At 43.1% G+C, this 12,672-nt stretch overlaps 1 protein-coding gene across 2 annotated transcripts; it reads left to right on the forward strand.

Moving 5' to 3' along the window:
- On the forward strand, positions 1-12,400 carry nr1d4a (nuclear receptor subfamily 1, group D, member 4a). Of its 2 annotated transcripts, none has more exons than XM_085260037.1 (8): positions 1-894; positions 6,350-6,655; positions 6,756-6,844; positions 6,961-7,105; positions 9,559-10,139; positions 10,231-10,416; positions 10,557-10,767; positions 10,878-12,400. In XM_085260037.1, the coding sequence occupies exons 1-8, from the start codon at positions 873-875 to the stop codon at positions 11,072-11,074; spliced, it is 1,737 nt and encodes a 578-aa protein (XP_085116163.1). In that variant the 5' UTR covers positions 1-872; the 3' UTR covers positions 11,075-12,400. The 2 variants fall into 2 exon arrangements, with proteins under 2 accessions (XP_085116163.1, XP_085116162.1); XM_085260036.1 differs by lacking the exon at positions 1-894 and adding an exon at positions 5,824-5,981.
- Positions 12,401-12,672: the final 272 nt, after the last annotated feature.

Genomic DNA, 12,672 nt, shown 5'->3' on the forward strand with positions numbered 1-12,672 from the left:
TGTCTCGATGTTTACCATCCGTTTGCGGCGCTGCTTGTCAGAGCAGTCACGGTGAGCCACGCCTCTTGTCCATGTGCTCCATCCTCCAATCTCTCCATCCCTCCTCACCACACGCTCTGTATTTTGCATAAAATGTGTATCAGTAGGGCAGCGCTCTCTCCGGCACATGCACCGCGCACATGTAGCGTGGCTTTACTGAACACACACCACACTCGAATAAGCGCATCAAACTCCCCTCAGCCCCGGATCCCCGCCAATGAAAACGCACAAGAGCGTGAAGGAGAGAGAGGGAGAGACGGGACTCCGCTACATACAAAGAGTGAGCCAAATCCTACACAAACAGCCACAACACAAGTTGGGGAGAACGGAAAAGGCGGTCACATTTCCTACTCACCTGCAACGTGATTGATGTGGGTGTTTGTATCAGTGGGTGTGCAGCTTGTGTCAAGTCCGACAGTGTGTTCAAGGATATGCTGACTCCACTTTCCTGGAATTCGTGAGAATAGTTTAATCTTCGGTCGTGCAACATCACGCGCGCTAGAGCTAGAGGTGCAGTACTCAGAGAGCAGAAGGTATCCAGGTATCATTGGTGGAGACCAGTGTGACTAATTCAGATCTAACAGAAAAGAGGTGCCATCTACTGAATCACCTACAGATTACAGAAGAAGAAAAAACAACAACTTCACCAGCACTGGACTCTTTCCAATCAGTGCTTCCTATTTTTGCGCTCTATGGAGCAGGTGTTTTGCGCAAAACTCTTTTTTGACTTTCTCGTCTGCCTTTAAAAGACTTTTGCTCCAGTCTAGTGACGTGACATTCACGGAGGTCTGCTATCAAGTTTATCCAGAGGTTTAATCATCCACAAGAGAGAAATGGATAACAGCCCCGGCGGTGGTAAGATTCTATTTTATGTTTGGCGTGCTGCAAATGTCTAGCAATGGTGATTATGACAAAAGTTAGAACTGAACGACTGATGGATATTCATTCATGTTGGTACCAGCGATCAATAAACGATAGCAATTCAGCTCGATTTGATCATAATGTGTTATTAAGTGTAAAACAGAGCTGATTTTGATTGAAATGAAGCAGAGCTTAAATGAATACATCACAGAAATGCGATATCCCACTGCTTTAATAATTGTGCAAACCACTGATTTATTTATTTATTCATTCATTTTTACTTGTGGCGATTTTTTTTATCATTACATGCAGCAACGAGTGGATGAACTTTAATTTTGAGGGTTTTGTATTTTACTCATTTCTGAGCTGAGTGGTTTTAATTAAGACTGTGAATTTAAAGGTCAAACAAAACCCGATTTTAAAGTAAAACTTCATGCAAAGCTACCAGGACGTTGCTGTGCATCGTTCAAATGTCCGAGCGCAACAACGCCTGGGAAGGTGAGCCGCTCGGGACTGAAGGGAGGCTGGCCACTTCCTGTTTCTCCCCACGAAAACAAACTCACGTGGAGTTACAGTATGTTGGCCGGCACTGTAATCATAATCTGTCATGCCAGAATTTAAACTGCAGCCCTGTCATATCATGCAGAAAAACACTGTTTGGCGTAGGGGGCGTGCCTGTTTTCCTTTATCAAAGCCATTGCTGGAGTGCCTACAATATAAAGGCTGATAATGGAAGGACCTTTATCCGTTAAGTGGTATTAAGCAGCGTTTTCTCGAGATCCGTCAAGGGTGCACATGCTCTCTGCTTCCCTCTCCTAATTGACGGTGAATCATTTACAACAGCCACGGTCACGTTCTGGCACAGGTGATGGACGCACCCTGTGCAATAGAACTGGAAACGAACCCACTAACTGTGTTATGACTTTGAGATTTCACTGATAAAGTGGGCCAGAGTAAATAGATGAATAATCATATATTAGCTGTAGTATTACTCAGCCGATAAAAACAAAGATTGGGGTGCTGAGTTTTGTTGTTTGTCTGTCCAAGAGGCAGAAGCAGTGAAGCAGAAGGTTTTTCCAAAAGTTTTTATATCTTTATTTAACTGTTTATTTATATTTTTCTTATTTATTTGTTCAATTAATAAAATAAAATGTCTTTAATGACATCCCACTTTTTCCTCATTTTGTAGCCCTTAATACTTCAAATGGTAACCACATTGGCTTGACCTTTAATATTTCAATAATGTTATTGGGACCAAACATAATTAGATTTATGAGTTCAGTCATCTAAACAAAGCTATAAACATTATTATAACCACATGCCTCCAATTGCCAAGGCTGTTGAAGAATGAGTTACAGACTGAGTGAGTGAGTTGTTGCATGTGAAGGAGGCATTCACCCAAAGGTTAATGCAATAATTTATTCATACATAAAAGATCTTATAACTCAAATAATAGACCCAAATTCACGATATATAGCTTAGCAGGCTTGTTATGTAATACTAGTAAACATAATGTAGGGGAGTAGGCTACAGTCAGCTGGAACAGGTTACACAGGGCCAATTATTGGGGAAATATAAATCAGTAAAAACTAATATTTGGAGCATATAATAACATACAAATGGTTGGGAACGCATTGGAAAGTATTTATCAACATTAGTATTCACATCAGCTCTTTTTTTTTTTTAAAGGCAGTTGGACCAGGGTGTGGAAGTCAGAAAACGTTTTATGACACCTGCAATGACAGCTCTGTAGCACTATAATAGTACATAGCTACAATGTTTGCTCGCATTTAGCCGTCAAATGATAACCAGATGGTGTAAGCAAAATTGGAGAAAAAGAAGAAGTTCTATGCCCTTCACTGCTTAACTTCAGGGACTTTAGTTTCCTCTCTAAACCGTCCTCTGGCACTCCCCTGGTGGAGATCTTCTGCAATATTTTCAGCATCATTAAAGTATTCAAACCATTTTTCGCCATTGGCTGTAAAAGAGTGCGTTGGTGCTAAGGCTGACTAACTGGCACAAACATTCAGACAAAAAGCCCCGTTTTTGTCAACATTATGTCCTCAGTGCTTAAACATTTGCTAGATAGTAATCCAACCCCATTATTTTTGAAGTATGGGGGGAAAATAGGCCATATAAATAGGCTAGAAGACGTTTCAAACTCGGGAAAAAATGTGTATCCCAAAGTAAGACACCTGTGTCCTCAAAAATATGAGTAGCCCTATCACAATATAGGCCAATTTCTTGTCAGCAGCCTGTATCGCTGCACCACTCAGAATGGAAGATGCTGAGTGGTGCAGCTGACCTGAGTTACAAGTGAACCAGTCCTCTGGTTATAAATTAAGACTCAGCCAAATAAAAGAAAACAATTACATTTAACATCCCAGGGCATGACTAATCACAAACAGATGGATTTTGAATTAAACGTGTTTCTATCTTCACGCGAATTTTCTCCGAGATACTTTGGTCTGGTCACACACTGACACACAGTTTTCGCCCTGCTGTTTTAAACTTAGTTGCACCGCCCGGCTGTGCTGCTGCTGCTGCTGCTGGTGCGCGGTCAGACCACCCTGCCGCACAACATGCTGCTCTATTTAATTTGGCTCTTTAATTATAAGCCTCTGGCGGACTGTAGAAGCTCTGGCTCCCGGCTGGAGCGCACGCTTCACATCTTCCCGGTGAAAGCCCTGTCAAAAAGCCCTCCTCACGTGGCTTCCCTTGCAGAGCCGCGTGCGACGCGTGAGATATCCGGGCCCTCCTCCTGCCGCTACCCCGCTCTCACGGACGCTTCTGTGTTGACGATGCCGCCTGCGGTGGTGGTGAGGCAGAGCTTGGTCAGTGGGTCAGCAATTCCACACGTTAACTCTTTTCTCTCTGGTCACGTTTCCCCGCCTCATGCACCACTTGCTTCTACTGAACACCGCCCCCTCCTTTCATTTAAATCAGTGCGAGCTTGCAGTGTGGTACAAAGCTGAGTCGATTTTGATTCTGCAACATCTGTCCCCGACGAATCGGTTCAGGGCACTCGTGCATTCATCGTGCGTTTGGAGTGGAACGTGACTGTTAAAATGCTGAAAGCTTGCATAGCAATGAAACCGACGCTTTATCAAGACCACAGAACAGACTGAAACAAGACAGGATGTTACACGACGAATCATATTCTTGGGGTCTCTAAAATAGGCCATAGCCACCCACTGTGATACTCTAATACAGCTCGCCCTCTTAATTGCATGAGCCAGAGCTGCTGTGTGATGCGGCACCAGTTTCGAGAGAGCTGCTAGAGGCACATAGACACAATTCTATCAAGTTCCTGCGATATTGACCTACTTTCACGAGCCCGAGGTAACAAAGTCTTCTGCAAACAACCCAAGTAGAAACTGTGTTCAGCATAGCACAAACTCATTTCATTGGCCGCAGAGACCTGCATATTTTCTGTTTTAGAATAATACTAATAAAAAAAATAATATTTTCCCAGAAAGTCGGGATCTATATTTAGAAACTTTACCCCCAGGGGAAAAATTATGACTGTTGTCACTTTAACTGTGCTTCTATCCACTTCAGCCAGTGAAAGTAAGAGATAAAGAGGGAAACAGAAGGGAGAGAGAGACCGCCTGTGGAGGATCCAGTGCTCACGTTTCTCTGCCTGCTTTCTGGTCCCAGGCAGATTAGCGTTTGCACGGGTACACTAAACTTAAGATGGGCAGTGACCGCGTCCTCAATTGATGCTGTCTGCGTTGACCTGAATTGTGGGAATCTTGTGCACGTTGTAGCAAGGTGCATGGAAATCCTCTGAGTACGTGGGAAATCCTGTGCAAGGCACAGGATCAGACAAAACTGGAGTTTGGTTCAGGTGCTTTAATATGGCAGGTAGCCTTGCAGGAGTTGCATTACCTGTGTTTGCAATCAGTAGATCAATACATTCCTGTATGTATTACAGATCTTTAATAACCCTCCTAATGGACTATTTGCATAAGATGAAAGATAGAGTTTTATCTTTTAAACGAAAATCTATGTGTAGAACAGAAATGAATTACAGCAGCACTTCACAGCCTGCTTGGACACTTCCTGCACCACTATTCAAAAGCAGAAACGGATTATTCATTAACAGCGTTCACAGTACAGTGGCTCGGGAGGGGGTCATTCATAAACACAAGGCTACTGTACATGTGAGTCTTCAGGTGGACATGCAATGTGTTTGGGTGGAGTGAGTCGGCGTGGGCTGGGCATTCACTGTCTGCGTGTAGGCTCACAAGGAGGTGAGGCTCAGGTCTGGTCTGCTGGATCTGTCTATGACTCTGGCATGAGTCAACAAATCCTCCAACACGTGCTGGTGGAAGGATTATCAAAACATTTGCGCTAAACAAATGCTGTTCGCAGCAAAGGGATCGGTCTCCAGGCACATTCAGCGAAAACCAGCGTGCCACTCTCAGCTGCATGTGCAAGTTTGAAAAAAAAAGAGTTTTAAGTTGGAAACATATTTTTTAGACTGCTTTTAATACTGAAATAAGTGCGTACAGAGCCTAATTTGTAATCTTGAATGTGTCTCTAGTCGACTCTGCTGCACACTGCCTTGTTATTACGGCAGTCCAAACCACAAAATCGAGGTTTTACCTTTGCACAAAAAAAAAAAACAGAAAACAAAACAGAAAACAAAAACGTGACTCACATTCTTCTACTGTGGAACGACAGTAGCAGAGGCTCGCTGCTACCTCACGCTCAGTGAGTGAGGGTGGCGGCGGTTGGGGGCTGTCCCATTCAGCGTATGTTTATAAACACAGATCTGACTTCAAATTGTGTTAGATTTCAACACGAGACTGCGGATTTGGTTCGGCCAGTAACCGTGTCAGGAGTCCACGCATGTGAGGCGGCGGTCAGGTGTCGTGCTGTTAGCTGGCGCTGGGCACGGTGCCAGGGGAGCGAGGCTATTATTGGAGCGGAGGAGGCAGCAGACCCCGCAGACACGTGAGGTCGTGTCTCCGCTCATCCACAACGCCTGACTAGAAATGAGAGAGCGAGAGAGAAACGAAAGTTCGGAAACAGCCACAGTTGAATGACAAAAAAGAATCCGCTAATATTTACAGGTGCTTTAAGACTGCATGACGCAAGAATTATTTTTAAGTGATTCTTCTAGTGAACGTCTCTCTGATTCGTTGCTGTGCCATCGGCAGTCTTTTTAGCGCCCACTTTATCCTCTTGAGCGCACCATTACGCCTATTACACTCAGCGTGCAGCGACGTCGCTGCAGATACTCAGAGCCGCTGTCCACAGATTGTGCAACATTACATCACAACACATCCACATCTATAAAGTAGCCCTGCAGGTTTTCTAAGCAATTATGGGTAGCCAGATTTTTTTTTTTTTAAATTTATAAATCATCTAATCCAGCCAAATTTAAACAAGGCTTTTTTTTAAGTCTTTTTATGTGAACATCTCCATTCTTTCTCTTCAGGAGGAGTAATCCTGTATGCTGGCTCCTCTGGCAGTGCCAGTCCCAGCCCTGGCAGCCCTTCCAGTGGATACCAGACACAATCACCTTCTTCACACTCCCAGCCCTCATCTCCAGAGGAGGTTACCTTCACGGAGATTGGGGCATTGAAACAAAGGGCAGCTGGGTGCAACACTCCATCCTCCAAACTGGTGTTCCAATTCCCAGAGGTCTATAGTGGCCCCTCAACACCAGCAGCTACTCCACAGCATTCCTATGCACACCCCATTGCGGGGAAAAGGCCATGCGGATTCCCGGGAACTTTCACCAGTAAGTTTTCCTAACTATCGATATGCATAAATATTTATTCCTTCATATACGTATGTGTGTGTTTTTGCAGCTTATCTCACAGTTCACTTTCCTTCCTCAGAGACAGGTGGAATGGTCTTGCTTTGCAAAGTCTGTGGCGACATTGCATCTGGTTTCCACTATGGAGTGCATGCATGCGAGGGATGCAAGGTAAGGCAATAATCAGAAAGAAATGTGAAAAAACTGTGGAATATTTCATATATGTGTTGATTTTTTTGTGCCCTGGTTTCACATGGTATATATGTAAACATGTCTGTTTGTGTCAGGGGTTTTTCCGACGCAGCATCCAGCAAAACATCAACTACAAGATGTGCGTGAAGAATGAGAACTGTCTGATCATGCGGATGAATCGGAACCGGTGCCAGCACTGCCGTTTCAAGAAATGCCTCTCTGTCGGCATGTCAAGAGATGGTGAGACATCCTGACATATTTTTATTTTATTTTACTGAAATTTCTCCTCTCGCTCTTCTGCCAGAATACCACAGTGCTCTGATTAGCCAAAGCAGCAGGGAAATGGGCACACAGAAAGTGGTGCAGTACTGATATGTAGGTCTGAGTGAAAAATGTAATGCAGGAAGACTTTTGAGGTCATCATGCCAGTAGCTCAGTCACTCAGTTTGTAGGAAGACTTGCACCTGTCTTGCCCTCCTACTTTGTCACTGCACTGCCTGTAAGTACCATCTGGCTTTGTATCACTCTTTTTAAGTTACTAAGTGTCTTTCTGCTGCCCTTTGCAGCATCCACCAACACCTACCTCTATGCTCTTGTTCAGTGCAGCCCCTCCCCCTTATATGTACCCACTATGTTCCCTCAGCTCCCCTTACATCTCTCCCTCAGACAGTGATTTATGAGTAGAGGAACCTTGAAGTCCCTAAAGCTATCTATCATCGGGAAAACTGCAGCAAACACAGGAATTATTTTAGGAAATTGGAACAGGGTCAACGTGATTACCTTGTGTATGCCCATAGAACATCTTACTGCAATTAATAAGGGACAGGGCAACAATTAAGCAAGGGATGCAGAAACCATCGTTATGACAGAATTTTTCAGGCGTAACACTCCTTTCACCTCATTCTGGCTCTGAAAGCTGAACAGTGATTGATCACCTATCACCACAAATTAAGAAAACAGTTGGGCTGACCTAGAAAAACAATACAGAATCAGCCCTATAGTGTACTCATACATCATGACCTACTTGGTGTAGTTTGCCTGTTTTCTTCCTCTCAGTATGGTTTCTGCTTATCTCCACCTTCCAGTACTCTGCATTGCCTAATCTAGTAAAGAGGTTAGTGTTATTTCTGCATGTGCTTGACACTTTTGGTGCACAGCAAAGAAAAGAAAAAAAAGACGGTGGCAAAATGCATCCAAATGAGAGAACATTCAGGTTGACCCTCTTACGGGAGATTTTTGAATGCGTTAAGGACCACAACCTAGAAACCCCTTTTTGCTCAGTTTCAAGCATTACGAAAACAGGAAAACCGCAGGCAACTGACTGCAGCCCACAATAAATAGTACACCCTGATTTCACACCAGGCAGCTGTGTAACTCTGGCGCTGCAATATAGGCAAATATTGAAGTCCGTTGGCATGGTGGCACACTTTTCTTCCCGTAATCAGACAGAATACAGGAAAGTTTCTTTAGGTTTCTTCCTTCTGGTTAGATTTTAAAATGCCTTTCAACATAATTTGCATATGCAGCTCAGTAGTGTGCATTTGCTTCTTTTTAAACCATGATGACAGGGATTAAGCTCATGTTACGTTATTGGCCACATCCTCATCAAGTTACTCTGCAGATTACAAAAGCTTCTTTAGTATATCCTGCAAACTACTACTACAACTACTCTTGATCACTCAGTTTTGCACAGTTATTGTCATTCTGTTTTTTATTCTAAATTGTGGTTGTATGCAGTGTGCAACTGATATATATATAAATACATATATGTATACACCACTATACCACTTATATGCTTTATAAAAGAAATCGCGTGTGCTCTACTTTCAAGTCTTTGAAGATGTACCATTTTTATCTAACACACACTTCTTCACTTGCATTCGCTTCCTGGTGACATGCACTACCCAGAATAGAGAATACAATAACCACAACTTGCTCGGTTCAGACCTTAATCCTCCCTTCACCTTAGTCAAATCTTGACCTTATAATTATATGATTTACATGATGAGTACTTTTGTCCCCAAAAGGGAGGCAAGTCCTCACAGTTTGACAGTATGACTGCACAACAGGAGCGCCACGCACACACAGTCATTTTCCAGCATCGCCATCCCTCGTGTCAGTCTTCTTCATGCTCTCACTTCTGTCTCCTCAACTCTTCAAGCCCACCACTCTCATACTTCTCCTTCTCACGATCTCAGTGCCAGTGACATCATGCCGATGTTGCCCCACTGCCCTACTTACAAATGGAGGGAGGGAGCAGTAGAGGAAGACGATAGTGGTGGATAGAGGAGAGGATGAGGCAGATGGCAGCAGGGGGTCTATAAATAGCCTCTCCAGCTGATGGTTACTGTGAGAAGGGGGGGGGGGGGGTATGGATGAAGAAAAGGAAATTTTCATCTCCCCACTTGTGTGATTCACCTTGAAATCACTGTAAACAGTTTAAGCATGTTAAGCTGCGAGTTTTTATCTCTTGATAAAAATGAATAAATCTATGAATTCATTTGTAACTTTCGTTGTTGTTGAGCTGCTGATTTGGATTATTGTATTTGATCAAATAAGAAAAAGGATTACCATTTATTTAGAAAAAGACAAGAACGGAGAAATGAAAAGCACAAAACAAACATTTACTGGGATTGCCCGTGCTGTCGGTGACAGGAACCTAACCTTTTCTCTTCTGCTTGTATCTTCCTTAGCGGTGCGTTTTGGCCGTATCCCTAAGAGAGAGAAGCAGCGACTTCTGGATGAGATGCAGAGCTACATGAACAGCCTAAATGAGTCGGCTGCCATGGACATGGACTCCCCTTCAGTGAGGGAAAATCCCACCAGCACAGACGACGGTACCTCAAAAGAGGCCATTGGAGCCATTTCCAGAGCCTATCGTGACATCTTCACCAGCAACAGCAGCAACCAGGAGCGAGCATCCAAGTCAGGCAACATCATCTCCAACAACAACAACAACACATCTCCCTTTTCTCAGGATGGCAATTTTCCTCAAGTTTCATCTCACCCCTCCTCAGCTCAGAGTTATCAGTCTTGCCCAGTTACCCCCGCCAGTGTATGCCCAGTCTCCTCTAATCACAACCAACCTGCATTTAACAATATGGACAGCAATCGGTATACCTATTTAGTGTCATCAAATCAGAATCACAACAAGTCAAATGCTACAATACCTCAAAGGGGAAGCTCTGCCAATCATGACAGTTTCCGCATTGCAGGCAGTACCCAAAATCAGCCCTCCTGCCCATGGAAGTTAGCTTCAGGAGCTAAAGTGCTGGTAAGTACAAGACGCTCGCTGAATTAGGACTGCTGTATGATTCATTATTCGACAAGCTATTTATGACTTGATGTTTTTTGTCTTTTCAAAGGCCTGTCCTCTCAACGCGTGCCCTGTGTCAGGGGCAGAACGCACAAGTCAGGAGATATGGGAGTCTTTCTCTCAGTGTTTCACCCCTGCTGTCAAGGAGGTTGTAGAATTTGCTAAAGGCATCCCAGGATTTCAGGAGCTTAGCCAACAGGACCAGGTCATGCTGCTAAAATCAGGCACCTTCCAGGTAATGACATACATTTTCAGTTATACATTTTGGTAATGATAAATGCATCATAATGTGTCCAGATGTGTTTTTGGCTAAAGCATTTGTCTCACGTTTATCTTTTTGTTTTCGTCTTTTTTCACCATTTCTTGCGTGTTAAGGTTCTGATGGTGAGGTTCTGCACCTTGTTCAATGCTGGGGAGCATACAGTGACATTCCTGAATGGCCAAACTTACCCGCTGCCCACTTTGCGTGCCTTGGGCATGGGCTCTCTGCTGGATGCAATGTTTGAATTCAGTGAGAAGTTGAGTTCTCTGGGACTAGAGCCTGATGAAATGGCTCTCTTCATGGCCGTGGTGCTGGTCTCTGCAGGTTAGAGAACAACAGTTACAAATGCTGCACCGCAGTGACAGTTCGATAATGAATCCACAACGTGCTAACTGTTTCAAATCACTCACACCGGTATGCTCTGTGTTCCTCAGACCGTTCCGGCATTTCGGACACGAGGGCCGTGGAGCAGCTACAGGAGGGCCTTATCCGCGCCCTGCGTTCACTGATCACTCGCCGTCGTCCAGATGATACCACCCTCTTCTCCAAGCTGCTTCTGCGCCTTCCAGACCTCCGCACCCTCAACAACCTGCACTCTGACAAACTGTTGGCCTTTCGCATTGATCCTTAAGAAGTCCCCTCTTTCACAGACTGCACAGGAAAAAGACTATTTCACACAGAAAAATACACAGTACATACACACATACAGATATTATCTTCCAAGGGCAGGACTTCCTTCAATATTGAGGAACAAGGAATTGTGCAATTGATGAGTGTTGTTTTGAAAAGGATAAATGAGGGCTACATACATATTTTGAATTGCTGTTGATCGTCATGCAATGTTTTGAGAGGAAAAAATACAATACAATAAAAACAAACTCATGTACACGCATAAACCTCCACACCACTTGAGAGACATTGTTCAGTTAAAAAGAAAAAGATTAAATCATTGTGTAGAGTTACTAGCACCGTTCTGGAAAAAGAAAAAATCATTTGTGCACTTGCTCATTATATCCTGTATACTTAAGAATAAAAGCCAGTTCACTTCTGTTTATTCCGCAAGTCATACAGTATTAACAGACCATCACTAAGCAGCCGCTAAATGATGGATGTTGTATATGAAATTTTTTTTACTTAGGGACCACTGGTAATGATTGACCATGTGTCAGTTTGTGTTTAAGAAAAAGGGAATCTGTATATAATACATAGTGATACCTGAAATGTTAAGGCACTTGTGTGTCACTGTTTTACAAACATGCCATCTGCATCAGTACTGGAATGGGATCCCTGCTTTAACCTGCACATGACAGGATGCAGTCTCTTTCTAAGTTTTGACTAACCTTCCAGAAAACATTTGGCTCACCTTGAATTTAAATGTGTCATCGTGATAAGACAGCACGATTATAATATTATTTCACAAAAACATAATGTCTGTCACTGTACCGTATCACATCTAGACCGATGGAGTGCACATGGGGTTTTGTAGTTCCTGTGTTTATTTTTTGTTGCTGTAAATATTATGTTACCCAATGTTGATGTATCGATTATTGAACTGATATGATGGATCAGACATATGAGTTTGGTGTAATGAAGAAGAATGTAATGACCTTCCTGTATTTGGTGGGGATCTGGCTATGCCAAGGGAGCTTTGCTCAGGAGAATGTGTAGTAGGGATTCTCAAACAGCTTAGACACTCCTCCTGCTATATTAGATGATGTAACAAACCAGCATAATCCCTGAAATCACCAGCATTCACTCCACATGCACCCTTCCTCTGGCCCCAATGTTTGTCATACAAACACAAGAAATATTTTCTTTGGGTGAGAGATCTAATTTGATTGGTCATCTCACTGTTTGCTTGTTTGATTATGGCTGATTGAGCACATCTTGTACATTTTGTACATTTTTCTTCCTAAATAGAAATGATACAATGATATAAAGTTGGAATTATGTATTATTCTGCCTCTGTGTCTTTTTTGTAAACATTTGTGTGGGAAATATCAGTTTAGAAAAGAAACATAGGCTATGTTGAGTAATTAGGCCCGTAGTTGTGCAACACTGTACACTGGCAGTATGCTGTGAGTGTGTTAACCAAGTTTATACATTGTGCAATTATGTGAACGTTAGATAATTTATTGCTAGCAGACTGCATTAATAAATTAGACTATTATTACATTAGCTGTAAGCAACTTTACAGTACCTATGTAGACTGTCAATTGCAATGGAAAA

This window comes from Mchenga conophoros, linkage group LG20, assembly GCF_057382185.1.
Source record: "Mchenga conophoros isolate Kocher_MC1m ecotype Shallow Benthic linkage group LG20, M_conophoros_male_GT1.1, whole genome shotgun sequence".
Classification (NCBI taxonomy): Eukaryota; Metazoa; Chordata; class Actinopteri; order Cichliformes; family Cichlidae; genus Mchenga; species Mchenga conophoros.

What these genes read in the sequence shown, in the direction of transcription:
- nr1d4a (XM_085260036.1), top strand. Translation starts at nt 5,951, where the DNA reads ATGACAAAAAAGAATCCGCTAATATTTACAG. An exon ending in ATGCATGCGAGGGATGCAAG is followed by an intron (nt 6,845 to 6,960) that starts GTAAGGCAATAA and finishes TGTTTGTGTCAG; the next exon opens with GGGTTTTTCCGACGCAGCAT. An exon ending in TAAAATCAGGCACCTTCCAG is followed by an intron (nt 10,417 to 10,556) that starts GTAATGACATAC and finishes TTGCGTGTTAAG; the next exon opens with GTTCTGATGGTGAGGTTCTG.